Source organism: Panthera onca, chromosome D2 (genome assembly GCF_046562875.1).
Source record: "Panthera onca isolate mPanOnc1 chromosome D2, mPanOnc1 haplotype 2, whole genome shotgun sequence".
In the NCBI taxonomy this organism is placed as follows: Eukaryota; Metazoa; Chordata; class Mammalia; order Carnivora; family Felidae; genus Panthera; species Panthera onca.
In genome coordinates, this window is record NC_138349.1 from 42,690,395 (window position 1) to 42,704,235 (window position 13,841).

The following is a 13,841-nucleotide window of genomic DNA, read 5'->3' on the forward strand; positions in this document are numbered from 1 at the left end:
CTTTAGATTTGATCCAAAGGGGCAGGGAGAGATTTGTAGTCATTAGGAGGAAAAGCTTTGTAAAGATCATGTCAGGTCATTAGTACAGATGAAATAGATGGTCTTGGGAGGTAATGAGCCCTTGTCACTAGAGGTGTCACACCTAGAAAATAGATGGGATGAGGGGTGCCTGGGTGGCTCAGTTGGTTAAGCATCCAACTCTTGATTTCAGCTCAAGTCATGATCTCACGGTTGGTTATGAAATAGAGCCCTGGGGTTGGGGTGGTCTTAAGATCAAGTCCCACATCGGGCTGGCCATGGAGCCTGCTTAAGATAGTCACTCTATCTCTTTCTCTCTCGGAGGAGGAGGAGGGGGAGGGGAAGAAGAAAATAAATTGGCGGGGGGGGGGGGGGGGGGGGCGGCGGGTGCCTGATTGGCTCAGTCGGTTAAGCATCTGACTGCAGCTCAGGTCATGATCTCACGGTTCGTGAGTTCAAGTCCCGCATCAGGCTCTCTGATGTCAGTGCAGAGTCTGCTTGGGATCCTCTGTCTCCCTCTTTCTGCCCCTCCTCTGTGTGCTCTCTCTCTCTGTGTGTGGGGGGGAAGGGAGATGTGCAGAGGGGGCACATGGATCCCAAACTTTTAGCAGAGATTGGAACATATATCAATCCTGAGAGTTTCTTAATAATGTGAATCATTTCCTAAAATAGTTGAAGCTTAAATTTGTGTACAAACGGTTCTATCTAAAGCTGGAAGAATCCCTGGGGCAAAATTACTATACAGGATTTTGAAGAGATTAGGTTTATAACCAAGAGCCATGAGGATATTCATAAACTCTTCATTACCAGCCCTTGGATGCCTTTGCTGCTGCTGTTAAAACAACTCCACTGAGATTTCCTTACAAGGACTTAATGTTTCTGCATTGTCTCAGAGTGATACAAAGGTTAATCACCTTGAAGTCTTTCCAGTCAATTTGATAATCCACAGGTGATACTGTAACATTTTTTTTTTGCAGTCATGACAATTTAGAAATAGGATATGATTTAAAACGTTTTTTTAAAGTAAAATAGGGGCGCCTGGGTGGCTTAGTTGGTTGAGTGTTCGACTTCAGCTCAGGTCATGATCTCTCAGTCTGTGAGTTCAAGCCCCGCATCAGGCTCTGTGCTGACAGCTCAGAGCCTGGAGCCTGCTTCGGATTCTGTCTCTCCTTCTCTCTCTGCCCCTCCCCCACTCATGCGCGCGCGCGCGCGCGCGCGCGCGCTCTCTCTCTCTCTGTCAAAAATAAACAAACATAAAAAAAATTAAAAAAAATTAAAAAAAAATAAAGTAAAATAATCTGGAACTTCAATTACCACAATCATATTACCTGAAGTAAGAGCTAAGCTTCCTCCAATATACTTGGTTTATAAGAACATAGAGTGACATGCAGATCAGGCACACTTCTCCTGGGGAAATGAATACTTTTCACGTGATCCCTCCCTTCTTTATTTCACAGGCCCCAAATCAGATCTTACCTTGCACTGAAAGTCAGATCCTTCATATTTCATACACCCTGAAGCTAATGTGGTTTCTCCTTGGTCATCTTCTTCTATGATGGCAAAGCAGTGCCCATTCGTTCTGAAAGACCAAAAATATAACTTCACATTGAAGACATGATGAACTATCATATAATTTCAGTATTTTACATATATACGTTTTTGCTTTCTATTTGGTGATATTCAAAGAGCATACAGTTATTAGTAAAGTACAAAAACAGGACATTATCACTTTCATAACAGGGAGACAATTAACTGATGACACTCAGTTGTTCAGGGAATTTTTTTGGCTAGTAAGCCCATTCTTCAATGTCCCCAAACAATATGGAACAGAATTACATGATCATATATAAATGTGTTGAATAGTTAACATAAAATAAAGTAGGAAAATTAAAATGGTTATATAAATCAGAATTGGACTGGGAGCTCACTTGTATCAAAATAATATAAAATTAATTAAATATCACAATATCACGCCTATCTTTCTGTAAAATATTTCGACCAGTTTAGAATTACAAGATTTTGAGTGAGTTTGTTTGTTTGTTTTTTTTGGTAATCTCTAAATTTTCTACAGTAAGTATCAGTAAACTTTATGATAAAAAGATCATTAAATAAACTCAAAACGTTAGACAAATACCAGATTCAAATCCTTCTATCTCCTTTAAAAAGCTGTATTACAACGTTAACTCTGAGAAATGAAACATCAATCATTTAATAGTACTAAATGTTCCCATTACAAAGAACAAGAAGTTTTTTGGCTCTTTGTAAAAGATATCATATAAAATTAAAGAAAAAAAAAAACAACAAAGACAATGTAAACAATTCTTAAAATAGCACTAAATGCAATCCTATTCTCATAACTTTAAGGACTACATAAAGTACTTACATGCATGTGTTATTAATAGCATCATCCGGGCAGTGTCCTGAGCAATAGCACTTTAAAAAAGGCAAAGTATCCTCTGGTGCTAAGGTTACTCCATTTTCTGATTTTTTCTGGTCAGAGTCTGATTTCATCCCAGTACCATGGAGCATACTGTCCAGATTCTGCCCTGTATTCAAGTATGAAATTTGTGAAAACATCATTTCCGAAAAGCTAATTCTTCCATTTCAATTTTCAATGAAAATTTTTAAGCTTTCTTAGTGTGTAATTATTATGTAATGGCAGCTTTCTTATGTAATGGCAGCTAATGTGTTTAATTAAAAATACATTTCATTCAGGGATGCCTGGGTGGCTCAGTCGGTTGAGCGTCCAGCTTCGGCTCAGGTCATGAACGCGCCGTCTGTGGGTTTGAGCCCTGCATCGGGCTCTGTGCTGACAACTTGGAGCCTGGAGCCTGTTTCAGACTCTGTCTCCCTCGCTCTCTGCCCTCCCCCGCTCCCGCTGTCTCTGTCTTTCAAAAATAAATAAACATTAAAAAAAATACATTTCATTCATACATTTAACATTTGTTAATAACCTATGATGCACAGAGTACTGCCCCAGGTATTGATGGACATATGGAGAAGATTATGTCACAAGTTTTGCACCAGTGGAAGACAAGAGTGGCAGACATACAATATGGTCATAACCTACAAGAAAGGTACAAAATGGGAAATGGTTTCAGGGAAGGCTGAGATTATTTACAATTATTAAAAAATACACAAATTATGGGGCACCTGGGTGGCTCAGCTGGTTAAGCATCTGACTCTTAATTTCAGCTCAGGTCATGATCTCAGGGTTTGTGAGACTGAGCCCTGTGTTGGGCTCTGCACTAGCAGAGAGGAGTCTGCTTGGGATTCTCCCTGTGCCTTTCTGTGCCTCCCCTACTCGCATGCTTTCTCTCTCAGAATAACTAAATAAACTTAAAAATATATATATACAAATTATGGTTCTTAAGCTCTTTGTCTCAAAACTTGGGACTAGCTTAAAAACAATAAGTCCTCTATTTGTGCCTCTATGCGGAAGTGGAGTTACTAAGCATCTCGCTTTGGACTTTAATTGCTTAAGTAAGGGTATTGTGAGAGCATGGGGACTAATCATATTATCTGGTGCCCTTTATCTGAAGGTCACTGGTTCGAATCCAGACTATGCTGCCAGAAACTGAAGGTTACTGTAGGGCAGTAGTCAGCTTATGAAAACAGAACTGTGTTTTTGCATTAGAGTCAAGTAGCCTCAAATGACAGATACTGTCACATTTGGTACTGAATCTTTCAGGCTGAAAGCAGAACAGGACTTCTTAAAATGTGTGAGTAATTCTTCCCTCCCTCTGAATCAGCTGAAATTGGCTAGCTTATTCCTTGGAGGATTGACCTCCAAGAAATAAAATGTAGAGCCAAACAGGTATAAAATATTAAGAGAACTGCGTATAAGCAACATTTCATTATAACGTTCAAGCATAATGTAGACTTGACTTAAAATGTAGCCATACTGGTGAGATGAAAAGAGAAAAAGTAACACATACGCACACATTTGATAACAGGAAGAGAATGTGCTGCTAATTAAGTTTTAGCGATTCCATGCCTGGAATTTTTTTTTTAATGTTTACTTATTTATCTTGAGAGAGAGCGAGAGTGGACAGGGAAAGGGGCAGAGAGAGGAGGGGAAAGAGAACCTCAAGCAGGATGGTGGGGCTCGATCCAAAGAAGTCTTGAGATTATGACCTGAGACAAAATCAAGAATCACTTACCGAATGAGCCACCCAGGTGCCCCTCCATGCCTTGAATTTTAATAATCTTCATTTAATCCTTTAAACTGATAACAAAACTTAAAGACCTCATTTATGCTAGCAATGTCAACTGCAAAAATAAAAAAAGGGAGGGTAGTGGCCAGGAAAGGAAGAAATCCACTAGGCTAAAAACAAGGAGACCTGGATTGTGGTCTACTATTCTCCTACTGTGGTCGTACCCCAGTTTAGTTCACTGGGTGATCACGGAGAAGCCACCACTTCTCCAGGCCTCATTTAGCGAATAAGACTCCAGGACTAGAGGACACCTGAAGTCTCTTAACCAGCTTTCAAACCCATCACAATAACAGAAGGAAGCATCCGTTTAACTATGGAGAAAAATCGTCAAATAATATACCACATGCAATTAATTTTCCAAAAATCTAATGATACACAGAGGAAGTGGTAGTGTTGTAGAAATGACACTGAAATAACAGTGAGAAGTTAAGGGTTCAACTCCCAAATATGTCCACAGGTGGTACTCTCTGAATCTCATTCTCTAGCTCTATAAAACAGTAATAATAATTCCTTCCCAATTCACACCAAGAGGTTATATACAGAAGAAATGAATAGACAGTAAAGGGCTTAATTAAATATAAAATAAGGTACAAATGGAAATATTTATTTACAAAGATTGTACTGTACTTAAAGATCACGGATACCTAGACTATGCAAAGTTCTATGATGGTTAATACACACAATTTCCCAAACACTATCTGAATTTAGGAAATAAAAAATCCTAATTATAATAATTTGCATTTGGGATTTATATTACCTCAGATATTTATTTAACAAAACACTAACTAGAGGCCAGCTATGTGCAGGCAAGTTACTGAATGCTGGAAACTGATGGAGTCCTTGGGAAACTTGGGAGGGCAGTGAAGGGGAGGGGCGGTAAGCACGCAGATAAACACAGTGTGAACAGGGATACAATACAAAGGTAAACAAAGGAAGGAGCCTGTAACACAAACTCAGCCTGGGTGTCAAAGGCAAGAAAAACTAAGCTGTATCTTAAAGTTATAAACTTTCCCAAAATAGAGGCCTAGATGCAAAGAAAAATAGGTAGCAACAGCTTCTCTGCACCACCTCCCTAGGTGACAGCGCCCATTCCCACAGTTTAAGCAAATCTGTTTATGGTTCCTAGATTTACCCCTCTAGCTTTGAGCTGCTTGTAAGTAATCTCAAAATTAGCTTGTCCAAAATGGAACTCTTGACTTTTCTCCTCAAACCTGTCTCCCCAAGTCTTTTGGCTCACTCTCCAAAATAGATCTCAAGTTTTTCCCATTTTTCTCCAGCTCACCTGCTATTACCTGGGCCCATCATGGCATGTTACTTCTGAGATAGGAATCTCCACACTGACCTCCCTACTTCTGTTCTTGGCCCCTCCAATCTATTTCCCATACAGGAGCCAGAGTTATCTTATAAACATAAATCTGATCCTGTTCACTCCCCTGCTTAAAACCAATTAATGGCTCCATATGCCTTCGGAATAAACTCCAACCTCCTTCACCATGCCTACTGCCAGCAGGATTTGGAACCTCTGTACCGCTCCAACATCAACTTATAGCACCTGTCCTCCACCATGCTCAAGGCACGCGGGTCTTCCGTCAACTCCTAGAATTTGCCAATCTCTTTCAAGTCCTGCATTTACAATGGCATAAAATTATGGGGTCTGGGCTGGGCTGAAGCTCTAGGATGTATCTCAAAACAAACACACGCAAAAAATATTTAAAGTTTGCACGCTCTAGTGTAACAGCTCAGGAAAAAAAACACACAAATATATACGAATATGGAGACCAATAGCTAAAAGATACAAGTAACTACCTATAGGCACATTTACACCATGTTCCTTTGTCATTAATGGTAATTTTTGGCATCAATGATTTTACTACATTTTTTAAAATGTTTATTCATTTTGTGAGAGAAAGAGACAGAGCATGAGTAGGGGAGGGGCAGAGAGAGAAGCAGACACAGAATTTGAAGCAGGCTTCAGGCTTTGAGCTGTTAGCACAGAGCCCGATGCAGGGCTTGAACCCATGAAAGGCAAGATTATGACCTGAGTCGAATTCAGACAGTTAACCAAGTTAGCCACCCAGGCGCCCCTGATTTTACTGCATTTTTATTCCCGGCTAAATAATTTTTCTCACTTTCCCAGTAATCTATGGGTTTCCTTTGTACAAAGCACAGAAACTCCTCCCCTGTCCTTAAAGCAGAATGTCTAGAATAGGAATAATTAGAAAGCAAAAGGCAGGAGGGCTGCAGAGACCAATGGGACATCAATGCATTGCATGTATGAAGTAATCAGTAACAGTTCTCCTTAATCTATGTGCTACGGCGCATGAGTACTGAAGGCTGCTTTCAAGTCGTCCTTCTGAATGGGAGTTTATACAGCACTCATCCTATTTCTTCTTCATCACTAAATACTGGGTGTGTCGGGCACCGACAATTTCTCCCTTAGCCACACACTGCTGGACCGTGAAGAGGCATATATGAATCTGATGGACAAGGCTATATACTACATACACACTATATGAGTGGCTGAGTGCAACATGTGGATAAACCTCTGGGTTATATGTATATACCCCTCTGAGCACGAATTGAGTATTTCTACCAACACCAGCACTTTTAGTATATATATGCATGTAAGAAGGGTATGTATGATGTTAGGTAGACAAATGTGGTACCCTGCAACAGATGCCGTTAGTTGTTTTCTCCCCTCTACCTTGCTGGCAACACACACACACACACACACACACCCCACACCCCACACCCCTTTTTAAGTATTGGCTCCTCCTCCTGTGATTCAGAGAAGCACAGACCTACCCTCAGTAGAGACAATTATTTTGTCTAATCCAACAATTTCAGTTCCCTTCCCCTTGCCACTGTTTATACAAAAGCATAAATTAATTCTGGCCAATAAGGTTAGAAAGAAGTCTGCTGGGGAGGGGAAGGGAGGGGAAGGGGAGAGGTGTCTGAGGAAAGATTTCTTTACCAATTAAAAAGAGCCACGAGGAGGGTGCCTGGGTGGCTCAGTTGGTTAAGTGTCCAACTCTTGATTTCGGCTCAGGTCATGATCTCACGGTTCATGAGATCAAGCCCCGCATTGTACTGTGCACTGACAGTGTGGAGTCTGCTTGGGATTCTCTCTTTCTCTCTTTTTGCTCCTTCCCTGCTCACGCTCGCTTGCTCTCTCAAAATAAATAAATAAACTTCAACAACAACAACAAAAGAGCCATGAGAGACATCCACTCCTCTTCTACTTAATGTTGTCAACCCAAATTTGCCACATCTGCATGTGACATCTGGCTCCACAGTAGCCACCTGTGGCCATGAAGTAAGTTAACGCAGGACTAAATTAATAGGTGGAGTACAACACTGTTGAAATAGAGAAAGAATGTGATGAGCCACAGAATTAACTTACCGAAGTTGCCCTACCTTCAGACTTCTCGTTTTGTGATACAACATTTTCCTTATTGTTTAAGCTATTTTGAATTGTTTTGTTTGTAACCTAAGACTGAAAACATCTTAAATGACAGAAGAGATAAAATCTGTCCCAGACTCTTTTAGTTGTCCAAAGGATATCTATTTTCCCTGTCTTCTCAGCTGACCAAACTCTGGTCTTGGGAGGCAATGGACTGAGATGAATCTGAGCTGACTATGACAGTCAGTCCTGTCTCTCAGTTTTCTAGTAGCCTTAGCAACTGTCTCAGTTTATCCAACAAAACAAGATAAAATCTGCCAGCAGAAGGTTAGTTTCTGGGGACAGTTTGCTTTCCTGAAGTAATGTCCAGTTGAGGTCAGCGCTGAACCTTTCCCCATTTTTCCTTCCTCCAGTGTAGGTACAGAAGCCATTTTGTAACCATTAAGGAGAAGCCAAGAAAATTATAGATGTCAAACTTGACACCACTGAACTACTGAATGAACACCAGGAAATACCTACCATCTACATCAAAAATTATCTGTTCAAGTCACTGTTTGTGGAGTAATCAGTTACTTAAAGCTAAAATCCATTTCTAAAATGTGTGACCAAGCCAAAAACAAGGACTAAATAGCTATTAGATGTTAATATCAAGTGACTCATTCTTCTGTTCCAACTTGAGTAACAATCGCAATGTAAAGCACTTTAATCTTAATCATAACATTTAATGTTCAAAATATTCCTGTTTACATCTAGGATATGTGTTATTGGTTCTATTTTATAACAAGAAAACCAACATATGGAGAAATTTACTTTCCTAAAACACAACTGATGCCCAAGTCAAAAGTAATTTCCACTAATAACCACTCTGCAATCCTTCTTAGAAATAGCATTAGAAATAATCCTCTAAGAAATAACATTTTCTTCTATGTTGGTTTAGTTCTTTTAAGACTAAAGTTTTTTTATGTTTATTTTTGAGAGAGAGAGAAAAAATGTGAGTCGGGGAGGAGCAGAGATGCTGTCATGCTGTCGATGCGGGGCTTGGACTTATGAACCACGAGATCACTACCTGAGCTGAAGTCCGACTCTTAACCAACTGCACCACCAGGCGCCCCAAGACTAAATATTTTTATCTTATCATTTTTTTATACTGAAATTTATTGAACAATTTTTTTTAATGTTTATTTATTCATTTTGAGACAGAGAAAGAAGGAGAGTGAGAGGGAGACAGAGAATCCCAAGCAGGCTCCGCACTGTCAGCACAGAGCCCAACACAAGGCTTGATTTCACAAACCGTGAGATGGAGACCTGAGCTGAAATCAAGAGCCCCATGCTTAAATGACCGAGCCACCCAGGCATCCCTTTATCTTATCATTGGAACCAACTATCAAACTAATCTTTTTGAAAGGAAATGTAACAAATTTTGCTCTTCATCACAGAAATATAATTCCTATTGAGATTTTTTAATTTATGCCTGATAACTAAATATCAATTTATTTCATCTAACGAAAGTTTATTATAGAGCAACTTGAATTAGGGTAGGGAAAGAATTTTGTATCATATTGCCTGTGTGATCTATATAGATTTTTAGAAAATTTAACATCAAATACTGATTACCTGGGGGTAAGGTAGGAAATGTTATTATTAATTTAACTCATCTTCAAAACTATGACACTTTGGTTAATGCTGATCAACAAGACATACAACAAGAGCTGTTAAAATAAAGGTGTTTTATTAAATAATTTGGTATTTCACACACAAAAAAGTGGCTTTTGGAAGTGGGCTGTGTTCTGAGCAAGAAAATAATAAAGATATTAATTACACCTATGACAAAATATGGAGAAGCTCTATATTTTATTTTTATGTTCACTCTTTAAAACGAAAATGTTAAAAAAAAATTGTGCTCTTAATAGTATCTCTTGTTGGTAGATATTAACCTTTGTTGCTGTGAATGAAGAAACATTATGAAAAAACGATCTGTGAAGACATAAACTTAAATGAAGATGCCTAATAACTTTACTCTAAAATCCTTTTGCAAAGTAGTACTATCTCTTCAGTATGGAATAATGTCCTAATTAAACCATACAGGAAAAAGCCCACGTGCAAATATAGCCCATATGACCTGCAGAGTCATGACAATAATTTCCTGTTTGGGAGTTACAAGCAGTGAACACAAAATTACAATGTTGTTAGTAAGTAAAACTTTGAGTATTCTATGAAAAAATTTTAGTATTAGCACACGCAAGTGCAACTTACCATTCTGAAGATTTTTAATGACAAAATGATTTTTTAAATTATTTACATTTATCCCTTATTGTATTTTAAAGAGGACAGGAATTTGAAAAATTAAGTATTCAGTTTCTACTACCTGTGTCTTAGTCTTACTAGGTCAGATACTTTATTTTATACTTTATCTCATTTAATCCTCACAAGACTTAATATTGCACATCATAATACCTATGTTACGGATAAGAGAATAGGTTCTGAGAAGCTAAGATTTTACAAATACTTGAAAATGTTTCTATCACAGTCAAGTTCAAAATTACCTGGCATGTATTTGTTCTGTGCCTCACTCTTTGCCTCTTTATTTAAAAGCTATGCTGGCATATTAGCCTAACTGTTCAAAAAGGGACATAAGTTGAAAGATCAATTGCAAGAATGAGTGTTTCAAATATAGAAATAAATTACTAAAAAATATAAGATTACTTAAAAAAACACTGATTTACCTTGAACATAAGAAGTGATGAACAGATAGGCTCCCAATAATCTGATGTAAATATACAGCTGAGTCATTGTTCAGTTTTAATGTTTCCTGTATACTGTGACCTCTAATAACTGGTCTTGTTATGTCGCTAATTTTAATTACTCTTATTCAAAGAGATTTTCTTGTAAAAGGTCTCAATCACTTGACAATGACTCCAACTTCCACTGCTTTCTCTTGACTCCTGAAAGATAAAAATTAAAAAAAGGTAATGAATATAACTGAATTCTGGAAAGTTTCAAAACTAAGAAAAACAAATGCTCAAACATACCTTTAAATGATGAAATACATTTTTAAAGATTAAAGCTATCTTTATTTACAACAACAACAGTAAAAAGGCACTGTAGTTCAGAAACTTAAAATAATTCAGTAATAGGTTGCCACCATTCCTGATCTTAGATTAACCACAGGTAAAATAAATACACTAAATAATCCCAATAGTCTTTTCTGGCTGCTCTAAAGTAATTGTTTTACTATTAACAAGAACATTTCTAAATATACTAAGAATAAAGCAGGAAAATTTAATTTTAAAATATGAAGCTATTGGGGCACCTGGGTGGCTTAGTCGGTTAAGCATCTGCCTTTGGCTTAAGTCATGATCTCACAGTTCAGTTCGTGAGTTTGAGCACCACACATCGGGCTCTCTGCTGTGCATGCAGAGCCCGCTTCAGATCCTGTCCACCCCCCCCCCCCCCCCGCCCCTACCCGGCTTGTGGGCTTGTGCACAAGTGCTTGTGCACACATGCTCCTTCCCTCTCCCTCTCCCTCTCCCTCCCCCTCCCTCCCTCTCTCTCTCTCAAATAAAAATAAATAAAAACTTTAAAACACGAAGCTATTCATCATAATCTTTCAAATCCTAGTAGATGTGACAAAAACACCTCAAATCTTTATAATAATTCATTCTATAGAAAAAAAGCCTACCAAGATAATCATACATATTAAAATATGCAGTGTGTGTCATCATTAAAACAGAAATATACCTTAAAATTATTTTCCTAAAATATTGCAAATCTGACTTCACTAGTATAAAATTGAGTTTTTAGGATGGATGATGTGAAACATAACCTCCCCAGTTAAGGTTTGGTTATTATAAAATAGTTAAATAGGTAATAAAAAAAGCCACACTAGTTTGTTTATAGATGAATATAATTCTGTTTTTCCTCCCATCCTATTGGTTCCAGCAATTTGATTTTACTGATTTCAGCCTAAACTATTCCTGAATGAAAAATATTTTATTTATGATGCAATTACTCCTGGCGTGATTTCTACCACAAATAACCTGAACTTTCTATTTTATCAACCTAAGAATTTTCCACTTTAATTGGCTCTCCAAAGACACTGACAGGATTGAGGAAGTAAGGTTTACAGAGTATCAATTATATTGTGTATTTTACATATGGCTTACTTCCAAAATCTCTGCCATTTCTCACTTCTCTACTATGAAATTAAACTGCTTCCCATCTTCAGAAGTGCTGAGAGTGTAGGGTGTAAAGTGTAAAATAATTACAGAACAACATCTACACTGTGACTTAATTGCATTTCTTGGGAAAACTCCCTTCTTGAAATTATACAATTGTGATTCTAGGGATGCTTGTTTCAGGTTTCAAAGTCAAAAGACGTTTGCAGTGTAACTCCAACCGTGATCTCTCTCCATACTTCCATTTGCCTATTAAGTGTCTCTGCTAGGATTACACACCACGCGTCTAAATCAAATGTATTAACTTTGCTTCCAACCCTCTAGGCCTGCCTCCTCCTCCTCCACTTGTTATCACAGAGGGTGGCGCCATCTCTTCAGTCACCCAGGCCAAAAGCCCTGACATCACTTCTGCCTCTCGCACTAGCTCTCCTGCCTCCATATTTTCACTCACTTATTCACTCACTCCCTCACCTACCCACCCACCAACAGCACTTTCTGAGTGCATATGACAAGTGCAAGGTACTAGAATACAAATACGAATACGACCATCTCTGCTTCAAGGAGCTCACAGTCTTGGACAGGACACTGACTGCTGTGACTGGTTCCATATTTCAGTGCTACTGTTTTTCCTCATCAATTTATTTAAAGATAGTATGTGGTCTAGCCTTACTATAGGGACAACCAAGGCACCTTGCAAAGCAGCCGGTGAGGCTCTAAGCACCTGCCACTTTCAGTCCCTTTCATAGGCAGGGGATTATGTGTGATTTCAAATATAGAAAATAAATATGAGACCCGTGACTGTTATCTGTGGGCACAAGTTCGGATCCTGATCTGCCGAAAATAAGTAACCTAACCTCTCTGGGTGAGTTTCTTTATCTGTAAAACTAAAATTACATTATTAACTCATAATTATTTTAAGAACTAAATGAGGTAATAGCTAACACACAGTCACCTCTAATTATGTACCAGTACCATTATAAATGCTTTGAATATACTAATATTAATTTATCAAATCATCACAACCACCTTATCAGGTAGGTGCAAGTATTATTTTAATTTCACAGCTGAGGAAACTGAGGCAAGCAGAGTTTAAGAAATTTATCAAAGATCATACAATTGGTAAGTGGCAGGGCTCCAATTCTAATCAAGGAGATCTGATTCCAGAGTCCATGTGTTACCTACTACCCTAGACTGCCCTGCTGGATATTTTATGTGCATTATACAACGTAAATTATACATCATGAAGCCTGGTATGGAAGAGGTGCTCAATAAGTTTCCTCCCCTCATACAGGTTTATACATGGCACAGGAAGTAACAGGTATGATCTATGCCACTCCCAACTTCAAGAAATTCTGATAGCCTAAAACCCTGCAATAACTTGTATGGAGAACAGCCAACAGCCAAGGGAAGGCTAAAGGTAAAATGGCTTCAATTGCCTCAGCTGTAATCCAACAATCGGAAGCCTTAATCTTTAAAAGTAAAATAATGGGTTTTAGCTGACTACCAGCTCAATATGCATCAGCACTTATGACAACTGCTAAGACATAAAGACAATATTATCAAGCAGGGCTAGAAGCACACTGCTGTAATCAAAGAGGGTCACCACCTTACTTTATTCCACCTGATCAGGCCCCTTCAACACTTTAGAGAAGAATGACAGGAATGCAAAGGATAGGGAAATAACTACACTTGAGATACAACTCAAAGAAGGCGGGGGTGGGGGGGGGGTGGTCTTTGCTCACAGAATATCAAAGGAACAAAGTGTGAATGCACCCCTGTCAAGGACAGACAAGCTGGAAAGGAGACTGCACCAAGTAAGTGATTCATCGGGTTCCTTCTAACTCTGAAGTCTCACAGGAATGGTGTTCTTGTCACTGACTATTAACTTATTTCCTAAATATTTATTAAGTACCTATTACATACATGATTCTGTATTAGACACTGAGAATATACTGATGAGGGCAAAATGGACCCAGTCTTCATGGAGTTCATAGTCATTAAACAAGACAATGAAGACAGGCACTGAAC

The 13,841-nt window shown here is 38.5% G+C and overlaps 1 protein-coding gene across 2 annotated transcripts in view; it reads right to left on the reverse strand.

The window, feature by feature from the left end:
• BMPR1A (bone morphogenetic protein receptor type 1A) overlaps positions 1-13,841 on the reverse strand; it is a 138,737-nt gene that overhangs the window by 21,623 nt on the left and 103,273 nt on the right. For both annotated transcript variants that reach the window (XM_060642287.3, XM_060642288.3), the window contains 3 exons: positions 10,362-10,580; positions 2,402-2,564; positions 1,495-1,597 (listed from right to left, as the gene is read on the reverse strand). In XM_060642287.3, the coding sequence (XP_060498270.1) occupies positions 1,495-1,597; positions 2,402-2,564; positions 10,362-10,428 (333 nt within the window). In that variant the 5' untranslated portion in view covers positions 10,429-10,580. The remainder of the gene's footprint in view (positions 1-1,494; positions 1,598-2,401; positions 2,565-10,361; positions 10,581-13,841) is intronic.